This window comes from Mchenga conophoros, linkage group LG4, assembly GCF_057382185.1.
Source record: "Mchenga conophoros isolate Kocher_MC1m ecotype Shallow Benthic linkage group LG4, M_conophoros_male_GT1.1, whole genome shotgun sequence".
Lineage (NCBI taxonomy): Eukaryota > Metazoa > Chordata > Actinopteri > Cichliformes > Cichlidae > Mchenga > Mchenga conophoros.
This window is the reverse complement of record NC_140529.1, coordinates 32361117-32377400: the sequence shown is the minus strand read 5'-3', so window position 1 is coordinate 32377400 and position 16284 is coordinate 32361117. Positions and strand designations below refer to the sequence as shown.

The 16284-nt window shown below is 41.7% G+C and overlaps 1 protein-coding gene across 1 annotated transcript in view; it reads right to left on the bottom strand.

The window, feature by feature from the left end:
• Nucleotides 1-15809, bottom strand: part of vat1 (vesicle amine transport 1) — a 32890-nt gene extending 17081 nt beyond the window's left edge. The window contains exons 1-2 of the mRNA XM_085271862.1: nucleotides 15142-15809; nucleotides 8675-8882 (exon numbers count right to left, since the gene is read on the bottom strand). Coding sequence (XP_085127988.1) covers nucleotides 8675-8882; nucleotides 15142-15567 — 634 coding nt within the window. The 5' untranslated portion in view covers nucleotides 15568-15809. The remainder of the gene's footprint in view (nucleotides 1-8674; nucleotides 8883-15141) is intronic.
• Between the last annotated feature and the right edge of the window lie 475 nt (nucleotides 15810-16284).

Here is a 16284-nt window from a genome sequence, read left to right as displayed (position 1 = left end):
TGCACACGCAACAGTTTGCGTGAGGTAGAGGGGAAGGCAGACAAAGTGAGAAATTGTTGAATATGCATCGCCTGTCATGTGGGAGGTTTAAGAGCTGTTTTTAGTCAATGGCTTTTTCCCCTTCTGTTGCAGTAATACATAGTGAGGGGAAAACGTAGCAATAAGTGTCTGTTTTAATGATATTGTACACCCATATTTTGATAACGAGAGAAGACAAAATTAGTTCATATTGGCTGGTTACAAATGTTTCCAGTCAAAGAAACATTGTGGCCAATGAGGAGAACGGTACCTGTTTCTGAATCCCATGAGAACAAACTCCTGATCCTCCATCACAAGACTCCTGAGCTGTGCCAGAACCCCTTATTGCACCCCATCTCGATTCGCAAATACACACACACAGACACACACGGACACACACATTGATACATGCACAGATCACAAAGGAGAGAGGAGCGGGGCCATAGCTTTGAACAGCTCTTAATGGCTGCTGGTATCTGCTAATCTTCACAAATATGCCAAGATTAAAATATTAACCTCTTATTAACCTAGTGCTTTTGCTTGTGTTCCTGAATTATAAGTCTTCCCTTTATATCTATTTCTTTTAACTAAAATAATGTTTCTTGGCAGGAGCAGAGTGTGAATTCATGTTAATTTAGAACCAGCCACAAACACTGATCCATTTGCTCAGGGAAGCAAAAAGCAGCTTAAGTACATTTTTGTTGCTAATTACATTTCTTCTCCTGAAGATTCAATTGAATTGTTTACACTCGGCGATTAGGAAATGTCAAAAAGCATCCACCTATCTGTTGTGTTCTTCCCTCTCCCTCTCCGGAGAAGCTGGATAAACAGTAGGGTTTTTGTCTTTCCCTGAATCCGTACATTCTAACATTCTGGCACAAATTGCACTTGGCTTCCACAATATGAGTTAGGAGTGAAGAGGAATTTTCCCCAAAACACAGTGGAATCCAAACTGACACTGAGGCCACTATTATTGCTCCACACCCAGAGTTCACCAGCAGGGGAGGGTGGGGACATGAGAAATATTTTTCAGATTTATAAAAATAAATGAAATATCCACGTCGAGCGTCAATCAACTTTAAAGCCATATCCTTGTCAGCGTTTTGTGTTACTTGCCCAAATGAAGATCATCTTACACGTCACGGTGTTACTCAATTGTATGAGTCAGTCTGTGATTTCAGGTGTTAGTATGGGGACGGATGGAGGCCGTACGGTTACTGTCAACACCAGAAGATGACTAGTCCCTGGTCCTTGTTTCTTTTTCTGGGATTTCTTCACAGAAGGACTCATGTCCTCCTTAACCTATCATTAGTGGCTAACAAAGAATGAAATACAGGAATCTCTTGTTACCCAGAGTCACCATGGCAGGGTTACAATCTCAACAAGTTGAACCAAATAAACTTGTTGAGATTCTTGCTGTTCTTTTCAGCTCTATAATTGACTTCAGATACAACTCCTGTAATGACAAAAGGAGCTGTGGCTGGCTGTTGTTAATGTGTACTTTTGAGGTATTATACTACATTATACAAACTGTGTTTTCTGGAATGACTGTTCTAGTGTGTGTACTTGCACTGTGGGCTTGAAGAGCAGTTTAATGTGCTCTCTCTAATGTTGAAATTCTGTGTTTCATACAGGAAATCCACTTTTAGTTACTGTGAGTGAATTTAAAAAAAAACAACAAAAAAACATCCCTTGCACATATGTGATGGTGGCCCCTGTAATTTCCTGAGTAATGATTCTCACGTAGCACTAACAAAAACAGTCACAGCACAGACCAAATAATAATATGCATGTAAAGGTATAGACATAACCTTCTTTTCTTGTCGCAAAATGAAACACAAGCTGGTGTGCACTTATTCTGTTTTGCCACACAGATACAGATACGATCACACAAACAGGTGTCCTGAAAAAGGTTTCACATACACCTGTGACTGTATGTGGTGGTTGGGATGAGGGTAGATGGGGTCATTTGTCAACGGCTACAGCAATGAGAGCGCGAACAAGCAACGTGATTGGTGGGTTAGGTTGGAGGTTGCCCTGGTTTCTCTTTCCTATCTGTGCAGCTGATCTGCCTGCCGGCAATGCCAGGCCCAGGGAACGCAGAGACGGTTCAACCACGCAGCCCAGATTCCCGCTTAGTGGTCAGAGTGAATTAGCATTTGCTAAACTAGGGTACGACCTCCTGTGCACACAGACTGGAAAGAAGAGGAAGGGAAATCATTTATAAAGACACAGACTTTTGTAATCACTCCAAGGAGCAACAAATCTGTGAGAGCCAGAGATGTAAGTACGCATGAGCTAATGCTTAAACAGCAAGGGACTTTGTTAGCTGGTAAATAATTAATGAGAACAGTAATCTGTGAGGGAGTCCTGGGAGGAGAAATTACACTGAAATAAGAATCTTTCTTGGAATCATACAACATCCCCCCCAAAAAAACCCAAAACAAAAAAAACCAAAAAAAACAACAACACACATTTTGCCAGTCCTATCTGCAGTCAACTGCGCACTGGTGGCTTACACATATGCCTTAGGCATTGCCTGAAGGTTTGACAGCAGTCATGAAGATCTATACCAGGATATGGTTCTCATTTACCAAACCCGAGAGATCCAGCCACCTGTTTCACTCACTAAGCATTCAGAGATCACTGACAGTACACTTGCAATACTGAGGTGCATATAGAACCCCCCCCACAAAAAAGGAAAAGTTGTAATTATTTCAGATACCCAAGTTCCCCAAGTCCTTTCAATGTGCTATGTAGAGAACTGTCCGACAGCTGCTTCTAAAGCAGGACAAGTATGAAAGCAGTTAAAAATAACATCCCTTCACATTAGTTGTTTGCAGAGGCATGAGGGATTCAAAGGTAAAAAATGGTCTAAGAAACTTTCAGTTGTTTCATTATTGCTTTCACAATTCACACGGCGCAATGGAGATTAAAAGCATGCTTTCAAGCTGAAATTTACATGAGTAGAAATTACTTCCAGGACCATCAGCTCTACAGATTACCATTAACAAGGATTTAACTCCTCAGCTGTGACTGCTGTCCCCCATCACAGTCAAGAGTGTATTTCACCAACATACAGCAGCTGGAAGCCTCTCACTTCAACTCTTGCCAGCTAATCCTCAGTGTAACCCTGGCGTAAGGCTATCCTATACACTCCAGGAAGATGCAGCTGCAGCAGCCACCATAATTGGTCGCTGAGAAAAATAAAATCCAAAACACGAACCTCAAACTTTATGAGCCGAGATAATTGATAACATATGATGGAGACGAAAGCACCTTACAGTGCTATTAGTGTGCAGAGTATTTTCTTTTTAAGCAGTGAAAGATTGAGCTGGAAATCCAGGCATTCATGGGGGACATGGCTGAAGCACAGAAGCAGAATCCTCCCCTACAGCGCCACCTAATTCTTATTATGCATTCTACATCTCCAACACAATGCGTGACACCTAATGCTGGACCGCAGTCAGTCATAAATAAAACAGAGGTAGACGTCATGTTTGGAAGCAGTGGAGCCCCATATGTATGCAGGAATGTGTAGTGTGGGTGTGGTGGGGGGGGGGCGACGACTGGCCAGGGTTCATAAACATTAGGGCCAGTTCAGGGAGAGGTCAGAGGAAAGGCAGTTGGCTGGGTACAGTGAAAAACCCACGAGATGCATCCTAATGCCGCTAAACTTCGTCCCCACCCAAGCCCTCTGGGGAAAACAAAAGGGGAAACGTGCGTACGTTCCCCGATGACGAAGACTAGAGCACGGATATGGAGAGGTCAAGCAGAGGGAGCAGAGGTCACGGAGTGCCGGAGGCGGAGGAGGACAACGGAGGATGCAGATGTGAAACGCAGTGGAGTAGAGAGGCACGATGGGAGGAAATACAAAAAGCCATTGTTTGGAGAGAAAGGACAGGAGCGGACCCACGAGAGAAGCAGCTGAGGACTATTCACCAGAGTTTACTTACATGCACATAAAGGCCTGACTGACAGACAGAGTCTAAACACCAGGCAGGCATTCCTATCTGGTCACCTGATCCTGATGGGTTAAGGTCACCATACATTTGAGGAAATGTTGCTCTTCATGCTGATGTGACATTACCAGAAAACATGGAGACACAAAAGCATCCATCCCTGAAGACGCTCACAACAGAGTTCAGCAGGTTATTCCCATGAACATCTGTCACTGCTTTCCATCAGCAAGAGTATTAAAATTTATCACCACCATTAATGCAACTTTTCACAAAATGAGGTTGAAAATGACCTGGGAGAAATTTGGAGTAAAACTAATGAATAAATTATTTTTATAGGGAAAATAGAGGCCAAAATATAAAAAAATAAGTGCTGGCCTTCATTACACTGAAATACTTGTTGAATCCTTTTTATTTCTACAGAATGATAAAACTTTTTGACATGTGTGGTGTGAACTTTTTTCCAGCTTTTGAAGTGAGACCTGGCAAATTTTTTTTAGAAGCCACTGATTCAAAGCAACCAGCTGCGAAGGGTTATGTTATTATTTCTGACATTACCGGTAACCTTTACTTCAGTTTCATACGATCTTTAAATCTTGAAATATGGTGGCACGGTGGTTAGCAATGTTGCCTCACAGCAAGAAGGTCCTGAGTTCAGCTCCACCATCAGGCCAGGGTCTTTCTGTGTGGAGTTTGCATGTTCTCCCCATGTTCACATGGGTTCTCTCTGGTTACTCCGGTTACTTGGATGTCTTTTTCTTTCAAAGACATGCAATTAGTGGGGATAAGTTAATTGGAAACTCTAAATTGCCCATAGATGTGAATGTGAGTCTAAATGGTTGTCTGCATCTGTGTGTTAGCCCTGCGACAGACTAGCGACCTGTCCAGGGTGTGCCCAGCCTCTCGTCCAAGATAGCTGGGATAGGCTCCATCTCCCCCGCCACCCCGAAAAGGATAAGAAGCTGAGAATGGATGGATTCTGTGAAATTTCACATGCACAGTTTAACAATTAGAATGACCCTCATGTCATTATAATAAACATATAGTGAGTTAGAATAGCATAAAAAATTCCTCCATCCGAAAGTATACAAACCTACCAGTATACCTACCAGTATTTCTTCAGCTCATTCATCAGGTCTTAAAATAAAGTGGAACAATTACAAGTTAACCATTTAAGAGCCAGATTATTTCTTGAAAGGGACCAACTTTTTTTTAATGACATAATTTTCTATATATTGTAAATCCATTCTAGAAGAGGAGATCCCTCTTCTGTTGGTCTTCCAGGACTCTGCTACTTGTCCCCTGACTTAAAGATTTTTTTTTGCATTTTATTCTTCTTATCCAAACTATGATATACATCAATGTTAGTAACCTTTATATAAGAAAAACTCCCAAATCTGTCAAAAATGATATGATTAGATGTTCATTATTAGGAATTATTGTTCAACTAAAGGTTTTAGGACCTTCAGGGACGCTTTAAATATAATTTAATTAATCATTTTCCAAAGCGATTAATTAGCGGATTAGATTCTTATAAGAAAAAAAAAAAGAAAGAAAAACAGTCAGTCAGAGTCAAAGAATTTACTAGAAAGACATGAAGGTGAGGAATGAAGAAAATTACTCAAACAGAGAGTCTATGTGGTAAAAAGCTGTCGATCTTGGCCTTCAATAAAAAGAAAAAATAACCAGTTTATATCGTAGTTACAACTGTACTTTGTCACTGAGGTTGAAAAACCAATCACTGCCTGTGCTACTCCTGGGTTATGTGGCCCAGTTAATCTCATCTTAAAGCTCACTATATTATCTTTGCTCAACATAAACAAATGTTGCAAGAACGTGGTGTTATGCAGACATGTCTTACACACAAGATCAGTGTTGTTTGTTTGGGTGCACTTCCACATGCACCCAGCAATTGCAAAATTTTGAGACAGTCTAATGTAAATCCCTTTGCCTATTTATGCTAGTCAAATGGGTGGAGCTGTGAGAAAGGTTTAGCTGTAACTCACTATTGTGTCATAACTTCATAGGATAAAAGATGCATGTACCTTGGAATTGCATATCGATTAATTTTACCTGTGGAAACAGATGATAACAAACACCAGCACTAACAAATGATGTTATAAAAGATAAATCTTCTCAAAGTTACTACACATAATAAGAGTGCCTTGTGAGTATGAACAATATGGAAAGTCCAACTAAGAGTCATAACCCCTGCCCCCTCCATGTCAAAATGAAACCAGGGATATTTGAGTTGTGATGTGCTCAGAACTCAATCATGTGATGTGCTTAATCATGGACTGCAAAAAGGGGTCACAGGTAAACATTGCTTCAGTGTTAGCCAAAAAAGGGAACCATCGCCTTAGATTACTTTACTATAAAGCTAGAAGCAATGCCTGTGTTAGCAGTTAAGTTGTTTATTATCTAAAAACAAAGTGGTAATTGTTTTGTCTATAAACATGTTAGAAAGTACTGAAAGTTTCCCATGATCATCAGATCACTTTCTTTTTCTGTCAGAAATTATAGAAATTTCATTTACAATAACATGAATGACATAAAAGCAACAAGTCTTTTTGTGCAAGCTAAACTTTCATTTAGTAAAAGGCTTTAGACTAATATGTACTAGCATACTTTTGATACCACTTTTTATTTTTTATATATTTATAAAAATAGTGCGTATTCAAAAAGCTTGTCTCTCTTACTCTGGGCCAGAAATTTCAGCTTCCGCACACTTACATACAGCAAATTGTTCAGTTTCATTACTGTCTGAGCGGAAGAGCACAGCGGTGCCGTGGTTTGCACGGTTACCTCACAGCAAGAAGGTCCTGTGTTTGAATCCATAAGCCTGCTGGCTTGTGGCTTTTTGCATGGTGTTTGTGTGTTCTCCCTGTGTCTGTGAGAGTTCTCTTGGTTACTCCGGTTTCCATTGATGGTTGAAAGACAAGCCTGTTAGGTCTTAATTTGAAATAACCAGTTGCACTGGAATGGTGGAATACATTTTGTAAGGAACATAAGCACCCCTGGCTTTAATCTCCTTCTTGTTATTGGAAAACAGACTTGAAAGAACAGCGCAGATAGGTCTGTAGACACTCAGTCTTACCCCACCCCCATCTCTCTTTGACCCTGTCACAGCAGACACCTTTGATCACACTAATCAGAGAACATCAGGAACAATTTTGACAGACTCAGGGTGGGACACGCACACACACACACACACACGCGCGCGCGCACGCACACACACACGCACACACACACGCACTTTGAGCCACGCAGCCGATGATGATGTTAAGAGAAGGATGCACGCAGCTCTCACGCTCTAACACCTTATTCAGAAAAGGCACTACTAATATACACACTGCTAGCTTTTAGAGCGGTGCAGCAGGACGTACACTATTTGCAATGATTATTTACACATGCAAGGAATGACAGAGCACTGGCAAGACTGTTCAGCAAATATTTTTGTCATAGCCTCAGCAATGTGCTTTTACAATCCTGATGTCCGGACAGCTGGCGAGCCAGGATTGGCAGCCTGCCCTGAGAAACCAGAGATGCCGCATCAACCAAACCAGCAGGGAAATGTGTCTTACACCACACCACACAGCATTCCTCTCATCGACAACACACTCTGCACAGGAACCCTTGGGCCATATGGTTTTTGTATTCACAGGGATGAATTGCATCAACTAGATGATATGATTAATGCAAACATTTGGGATTCCTCTGTAGACCACCAGTTCCACAACTATGAGCACGTTAGCTGTCATTCAGCTCGGGGCATATCGCAGTTTAGTTTACAAATTCATTCTTTTTTCAGTGTTAATGTCAAGGGATGCATTCACCTGGCAGTCAGGTTTCTTAGCAATCCTCACCCACAAACTGCTCCCAAAGCTGAGGGACCCCTTTCTTGCTCCCTCTACACAATTAAAGTGGGAATAAGACAAAAAGTGAGAAATGTGCAGTGGTAGACAGCAGAAAAGGGGAAGGGAGAATGAGAGAGCGTCTTATTTTGGCTAGTGTTCTTCAGTTCTCTCCAGCTGGCCTGATTGTGTAAACAGAGCAATTAAATGCTCTCAAGCTTTGTGGATCACACCCCAAAACAGGTGCTTTTACTCCCTCAATCCCCATCTCTCTCCCTCCCACCCACTCGCTCTGAACGTTGACCGTTTACACTCCAGGTGGCAGGTGCTCTTATATTAGTGGAGTCCTAGAGAGAGTAAAACACTGAGCCATATCTCATACAGATGAAGTCTGGGACCTTTTCCATTGGCTATAATTCATAAAGAAAAATGCATAAACAGGGCACGCAGAGAAGGAGAAAGTCAAGAAGTGAAAGTGCCAAAGGGTGTTTTCTTTAGTCTGTAATACCAGCTTTGTATCTTTGATTTGTGTTCTTCTGATGAACTGTAAAATGGTCTCTTTAACTCTATTAAAGAGGTTGATATAAACACAGTTCACAATCACAGAGATGGTGCAAACTAAGATGAAACTGACAAATAGCTGTAGGATTACATTTATTTACATATGACCTTTTTGGAATGCAGGCAATTATTCAAAGCTGCAAGCACAGTGGTTGAAGTAACAATCCCTTTTATCAATGTATCTTCAACCTATGCCTAGCAGAAAACAAGGAGTCTGTGTGTTCCACATGGGCATAAAAATTTCTCTATATTTTTGAAAACTGGTTTCTGCTTAGTTTTTACCTGCAGCCGCATGGACGAGCACGCTCTGGTTGGGTCGCAGGTTGCCAAAGTCAAACAGCATCATGTAGGCGGTGATGTAGTTGACAGGCAGGGCTGCTGCCTCCTCAAAACTCATCCCCTCTGGGATTAGGAAGGTGTGGTTTGCTGGCACCACTGCTACCTCCTGCCACAGCCCAAAGCGGTTCAGCACCATAACCTTATCACCAACCTGAAACAAAGAGCACAGCAAGACATGGGTGGAAAGAAATTGTAAATTCAGTTCTTGTAACCCGGGGGCCAGAGCTTGTTAGGGGGTAAATGAATAGTTATTATAGACGGTCTGATTACATTACATGCACATATTAAGTTAACACGTGAACAATTTATTTTCTTAACGAATCTGCATTAAAAATAATTAGAGATTATGGATGCAGAGAAAACAAGTGAGTGAATTAGCATCATGGACAATACTTTAAACAGCAAACTAAAGGTATAGATGAATGGAATGTAGGCTAAAATGAATGGATAAATCACTGAAATGGTTACAAGTTTTCCAGTGCAACTTGCAGCTCTACAAATGACTGGAACATGCAGAATTAAAATAAGATCCCATTTAAAATTCATTTAATTGAACACATTCGCATTATTGATGAGTAGTGTCGATGAGGGGATTTTTGAGTTCATCCCACCTGACAAAAAAGATTGACACCAAAGTCCTAAAGCACTGGAAAATCAGTAAGATATCTGTTTCCCACTAAAATATATCTGAATCCCGTGGACCACCTTACAATGATGTAAGCCAGGGAAAAACCTCTCCTTTCTGTCTCTGGGTCAATATTGTATCAACTGCAGAGTGACACATTACAATAATGTATGTATAACAGATTTTTAAACAATTTTCTTAAATAAGGTCTAAATTCTGCAATACTTTAACCGACTGAGTTCTTGAGATGAACCCATTTCACTGCTGGAGGCGCTGGTCTGTTCATCTCCTGCTATCTTTGTCTCATAGTCCTTAGTGCAGTGTGAATGATGCAATCCACAGAACAGAAATAATTAGACTAAGGTTTATTTTTATCTTATAGCAACACACACAAACATGCGGCCACCTCGGTCACCAAACTCAAACACTTTGCTTTTAAAGTGTGGAAGCAAAGAAGGAAAGCGATAAACTAGAGCAGAATAAGAATAGTAACTAGAGCTGCGCCGAGTTTATAAAGGAAGAAAAACAGTGATGCAGTTAAAGAAAAAGAAGAAAAAAAAGATTTGAAGTTGTTAACTGCTTGCACGAAGATTTTGTTAGCTTTAAAAACCAACATGCATCGTATTAAAACATGAGAAAGAATTAAAGTATTAAATGCGATCAGGAAATAACACTCAAGAAGGGGAAAAAACCAAACAATCACTACATCATAAGTGCCCTCTTGGCTCTTAATATGAGAAAACATGTGAGAAGCATTTAATAATTTTGCCAGTGTACTGGTTTAGAACAACTTTGGTCCCAGGTGCAATGTGTGTTTCATATCCTAATCACCATCTTGTCCTTTTACCGCTCTCAGACTATCCTTATCAAAGCAGGATCCTCCAATTCGCAAAAGCCACAATTAGCCATGATATTACCCCCTCCCCCAGCGGGCTAACTAACCAATCAGGAGAACTTAGTCGAGGGACACAAGAAACAACGACAACTGTAGCATTATAAATCTTTTCCTGTTTTCTTCCTCCCCCCTAACCACAGCTCCTGACATAGCTCACCCTCCCACCTCGTTTCCACTCTCCCCACTTTTTCTCTTCCCTTCTTTCTCTTTCACTTCCTGACTCCTTTTCCTCTTATAACTATAGAATGTCTTCCTTCCCCTTCTCCAGTCCCGCGTCTCATCCTGTCTGTGACTTCTTTGACATCCCCTCTTTCATCACCAGTTCTTCATCCTCCGTTGTCTCTTTCTGTCTTAACCATCCTTTTTCTTCTTTCCCTTGTGAGGAGTGTCCCGTATCACCTCTTCCTCATCAGTGAGACAGGACAATGGGGCCCATCTTCTCCCCTGGCTTCTCTCCACCCATCACAGTCCCTGCCAGATTCTTCCCCATGGCTGAGCATAAGACAAGCTCTCGCCTCCTGGGAACAAACCCTCTCCACCCGGGCTTCTCTAATGGTCTGGAGGGAGCCATGCGCCTCGCTGTCTATCCATTCCAATTAGAGAGATCTCTCTCTCTTTTCATACCCTCATCTTTCTGTCTAAAGGCTGAGTCATTTGGTATATTTCAGAGTATACTATCACTTTTTTACCACGGGCTACTTCCCTTGGCTTGCTGACAGCTCTCTCACATTTCCATCTCCTTGTCTTTTCTTACCGCTGGGATCTTCAAATTCATCAACCTCTGTGATTTAATTGGGGGTGCAGTGTGGTACAAATCGATACGCGGGGGAGTTCAGGCGTTTACAGGAAACAAACATGACTCACAAATGCATTTGCAGCCATTCTTCCATGCCCATGTAAAGCATGTGAGTTACTGTCAGTCACACAGAAGCTGCGTAGGAACATTCAAGGCCAAATAAACCAGCCTTGTGACACTTCTGTTACAACATCTTCACAGTGTGACAAACGCATAGCCTCTTCTTGCACTTCCTCTCTCTGCCTTCATGCTGCATCAGATGTAGTTAGGGTGAGGAGTGCAGGCACCTTGAACAAAGACATTGTATATGAATGGACTTAATCAGATAGTGATTCAATTTTGGGGTATGCAAGCCTCCTAGTCAGCTGCTTTGTGGCTTGGAGCTTTGATGATGTAGGCAAAAAAATTATCAAGTTTAAAAAAAAGAAAGGTTGAACAAAGTCAGGTTCAGGCGAAAGATAAAGGCTAAACATAACACCCACACAGCTCTTGTGACTCCTGTGAATAAAATTAAAGCATACATATTTCTGCTGCATCAGTAGGCGTTAGGTTCAACATGGAGTTTGTATGGTGTTAAGGCCACACCCAGCTCCCATCCAGCAAACTACGTGATGGTCTGCAAGCTGTTTTTTGCTTTTTGCACTCATTTGCTGCATCTCTATATTTTATCCATCATCTTTTTTCCCCTCAGATGAATTAAGAAAGTCTAGTTGTTCACCTTTAGAAATTTCCAGAAGAGAAAGGAAAGCACGCGTTACAAGCTCAAGAAGACAATAGAGAAAGCTGTTCTTTAGAAAGCCAGCAACTGTTACAAGGCCAGAATAAGTGAAGGCAGCACGACAGAGCAAGTCGCCGATAGCCCAGCGGTCATAGACAGAATTAAGAGCTTATATGAAAGGAAAAAAAGCTATAGATAAAGGCAGGGGAGGATTGATGGAGGAAATACCAGACTGACAATGTGGGCCAGGGAGATAATTGAGAACATATGGGCGAGATCCTCACCGAGGGAGAACATTTTTAAAGCTGGTCTGATGTAAAAAAAACAAACAAAAAACAAAACATTAAAAAAAAAAACGCTGATGTTTAGTGTCACGGGAGCTTCAGGGTGATTCATGATTTTTCTGATCTTACTCAGTGTTTTACTTTTCCCCACATTTGCTTGCTAGGGTTATTTCAGGTGACTCAACTCCTGTAATACTTCAGTCAACTTATAGTTCTTTGAAGGGAAAGTTACTGATAGACAATGGAGGAGAAAAAAAATCAATAAAAGGAGGTCAAGATAGAGGAAAAACCAGCGTACGGGACTGTTTGATCCATGTACTGATTTGAGTTTCAAAACAAATATTGCTTAATCTTTGAACATAATCTAAAAATGTTTAATAGCCTTTATCTATACTTCAAGAATTTTAGTAAACTACAATAAAGAGCTGAGAGCTCTAAACTATAACTTCACAGTTTATTACTTTAATGAATAATTACATGTCCTTGCTGCATTTCCTTACTTAAGTTTCTTATAACAGGACATCAGTGTTCTTGCAATTCCCCTACTTCTTGCACCACATGTGTATGTGAATACTGTCCTATTCAGCATTTTAACAAACTTCCTGAAGATGAATCCTGACCAGATGTCATTAATTGCTATGGGTGTCTTAGTCAGGGTGGCCCATAGCTAGATAAACCTTAACTCTCTCTTTGGCCAGACAAACACCAAAAACCCATTCACACACCGGCAACAGAGTCTAAATACAAAACCACCTGTTTAAACACAACAACACTTTTAAAGTCATGCTTTGAAGTGAGAAATTTAGAATCCCACGAGTCTTTGCACTCGCCAAAGGGGGGAGAAAGTGTAGAAGCATTAAAAAGACTCAAAAACACTACTGTACACAGTTTTCTGTATTTTAAAGCAGTTCTCATGCATTTCAGAAATTAACCTAAAGCATTGCATATCTAATATGCTATATCAATGTTTTGGAAATATGAAATAAAACGGATTGCACTCTACTTAACCACTGTTTATCTTACTTTATTTAATTAAGAAGCAATAAATTTATTGCCTTTATGTATTATATATGGGAAGAAAGACACTCAGACACTCCCACTGTTGAATGTCTTTGTGTGCATATGTCTATCTGGGAGAGATACAGGGCAGACAAATAATGCAGCAGTGGGTGATGAGCCTCCCAAAAATTCTGTGCCATCAGGGGTCAGCACATTCCATGTGAGTCAGCTGCCAAAAGATTGCAGTGATCTCTATCCATTAGGAAGATTGTCTCCTAATTCTATAAGCTAAAGGCCGCAAGGGGATGTAGGAGCGTATCGATAGGCTGTGTGTTTCTATGTGTGCTTTGTGACCTTTAAATCAAATCAACATCCCTGACAATGTGGAAAGGAGCAATGAAGTATTCTTGAAACACAGGGGTCTTCGCTTTCTATGATGTCTGGCTGCTGTAAGTTCACCCATCACCAATCATTTAATTAACCCTATTACTGTTATCCTGCAATAGATTAGCCATCCATCTAGGGATCCACACCTTACAGACATATGTGCCACTCCCTGTCAGATGGACTGATTCTGCACTTGCATCACATGGTGTTGTCCACAGATATTAACTGGACGATGTGAGAAAATCTGGTACTAGTACAACAAGCAGCGTGAGTCATCATTGGCTGCTTTGTAACGCTTGGGTTCTTTTTTTTTTTTGTTTAAAAACCTTTAAAAGGCGTTACCGTGGTGATGCCATGCTGCTAGGAGACAAGACATAGATTCATATGGCTCATCGTGCAATTTAAGACAGACACCAATAATCCTGCTGCCATCACAACGCATCGTTCTTTGTGGATGACAATCAAGGTGGAAGGGGCTTCAATATTCTGTTTAATTTACTTAATTGTCTGAGAGCGCACTGGTTTGAACTTTTGATGTTGAAACACTGGGTTAAAGAGATCTCTGAGCACAGGACATATGATTCGATATCTGTTGGAACATAGTGCGACTGATTCAGTTTCTCACACCATGCTGTCTGTTGCGTCGCGCCTCGCCCTTTCCATTCGTGTGTGCGCCATCGTCGCTCCCGGTAACAAAAGGCGTCGGTGACTTCGGTCTCCGCCACCGGTGTCAAGTCATAATATTTACTGTGACAGCGTTCCATATTCTCCAAAATAAAATGCCTATTAATTAGCCTAACATTTTGCAAGTAGAGCCATGTTTGTATACCCATTAGCCACTCTTTTAAATAATTTTCCATCAAAAGTGCTCGTTTTCTTACACCTAATTGCTTCCTTCTTTTTCTTAACAAAATATGATAGGCTAATAAACACATGAACGCGTTAGTAGCTTTAATTCTGAAGGCAGAACACACTCATTTCCGGTCTTGTCCACGGTGTCTCCAGCTAACTTGACGCAACACGCCGCACCATGGCGCACATCAAAGCGCAGCATAGCGTAGGTGCAGCAAGGATGGAAGGCATCCCACAGATTACATGTGTTTATATAGATTTAGACTTTCAACATGAATGTTTGGTGTGAACAGAGAATCCTTCTCAATCTCAGCAACTAGTTTGTACTTGAAGTTGCTCAATCTAAGTGCGCACTGGTAGCGCAATTCGAAAACCGGGGAGACAAGAGGGGCGACGCCTCTGTTGGCCGCATTGTGCACAACTTGCCTCATTAACACACTTTTGGCTTCTTCAAAAGAGATGAAAAATCAACATGAGCACACTGACATGCTTTATTGCTTTTCACGTTAAGACAACAAGTGCCATCTGCTTTCTACGCAGAAGTGAATGAATGGATGTGAAACCACATTAGCTCAATATTAAACCAAAAAGCCGATTTATATTATCCCCGTATTTTGGATGAATTGCCCTGCAATCGATTGATGACGTTAAATTAATTTAATCGTGGAAATGGAAACCCGACCGCTACTTTTTTCCAGTGAAGGGAGAAAAGCCTGACACGCCCATGCCCAGATGTAACAGTTCGGCCCCAAACTGAATGAAATACATATCACCAAAACATTAAAACAAGCACAGCAAGTTTTTTTATATGACACAGTAAAAGAAAGAAAAGGCAACAGCTAGTTTGTGCTTACTTTTCTGTCTGTTACTTCCTCCCCTACAGCCTCCACCACCCCGGAGCACTCCATTCCCGGGGTAACCGGCGGGGACGGCAGCCGGTCGTACAGCCCCTGTCTGGCCATCAAGTCGGCGAAGTTCAGTCCGCATGCCTTGACCCGAACCAGGACCTCACCAGCCTTGAGTGTCGGCTTGCCTTTCTTCACCTGCAGCTTGACTTTATCATACCCCCCGTAGCCGGTGAGCACCAGAGCGCGGTAGGTGAAGGTCTCCTCTTCAGGGACCTTCTCGGTGGTCGCCGCCGGGGTGGCCGCTGCCTCTGCGGCGGCAGCGGGTGGGGACTCCGTCTTGGGTGGCTCGGTTTTGGGCTCCTCGGTAGGTTTGGTTTCCTGCTTTTGGTCCACGGCGTTTTGCTGCTGAGCAGGTGCGTCTTCTCCAGACATTGTGCAGACAGTGATGAGCCTAGAAAATCACTTGGAGGTTTTTTTGACTTCTTGTGCTTTTGTTGCCGTGGACGGGCTTGCTGCTTTCAGTCAGATGCTTGACTTGCAAGTAAAAGAAAATGTGAGGGACAGAGCTCCTTTTTCAGCAGTCTAGCATGGAGACGCGACCCGTGCAAAGTGGGCTGATCAGTGGCCAGTGGTTGTCAACGCCGCGCTCTGACAGAGAGTGTGAGTGGGACGAGACATAGGCAGTCTGGAAAACACGGAGTGCTGATGAAGCTTGGGGATTGGCTTGTATGACTGGGTGGATTTGGCTGTCTGTCTTTGACTATAGAATGAGCCTATATTGCATTAAGCAGAGGGATGATTTACAAAAAATGTCAATTAAGACTGAAAGGCAAGTAAAGCAATCCTTGGAAAAACGTTCAAGCCTGCTATTCCTTCCAATCCTCTTAAGAATATTAAGGTGCTGTGGTTAAAGGAAAAAGTAGCTTTAAAAATAGAAAAGCACTTCAAAGAAAGCTGCAGTTAAAGATTAATACAAGATTAACTACACCATGTGACACAAAAATACCACCATAGACTCAGTAGGCTTTTCATTTTAGGCACTGAATTATATAAACATGTTTATTTAATATTTCTTTTAGCAGGAATGTGTTGGCTGTTTACTGCAGCCTGTTTAACAGTGAGGTTTGTGGAACACCAGGAGCCACAGGA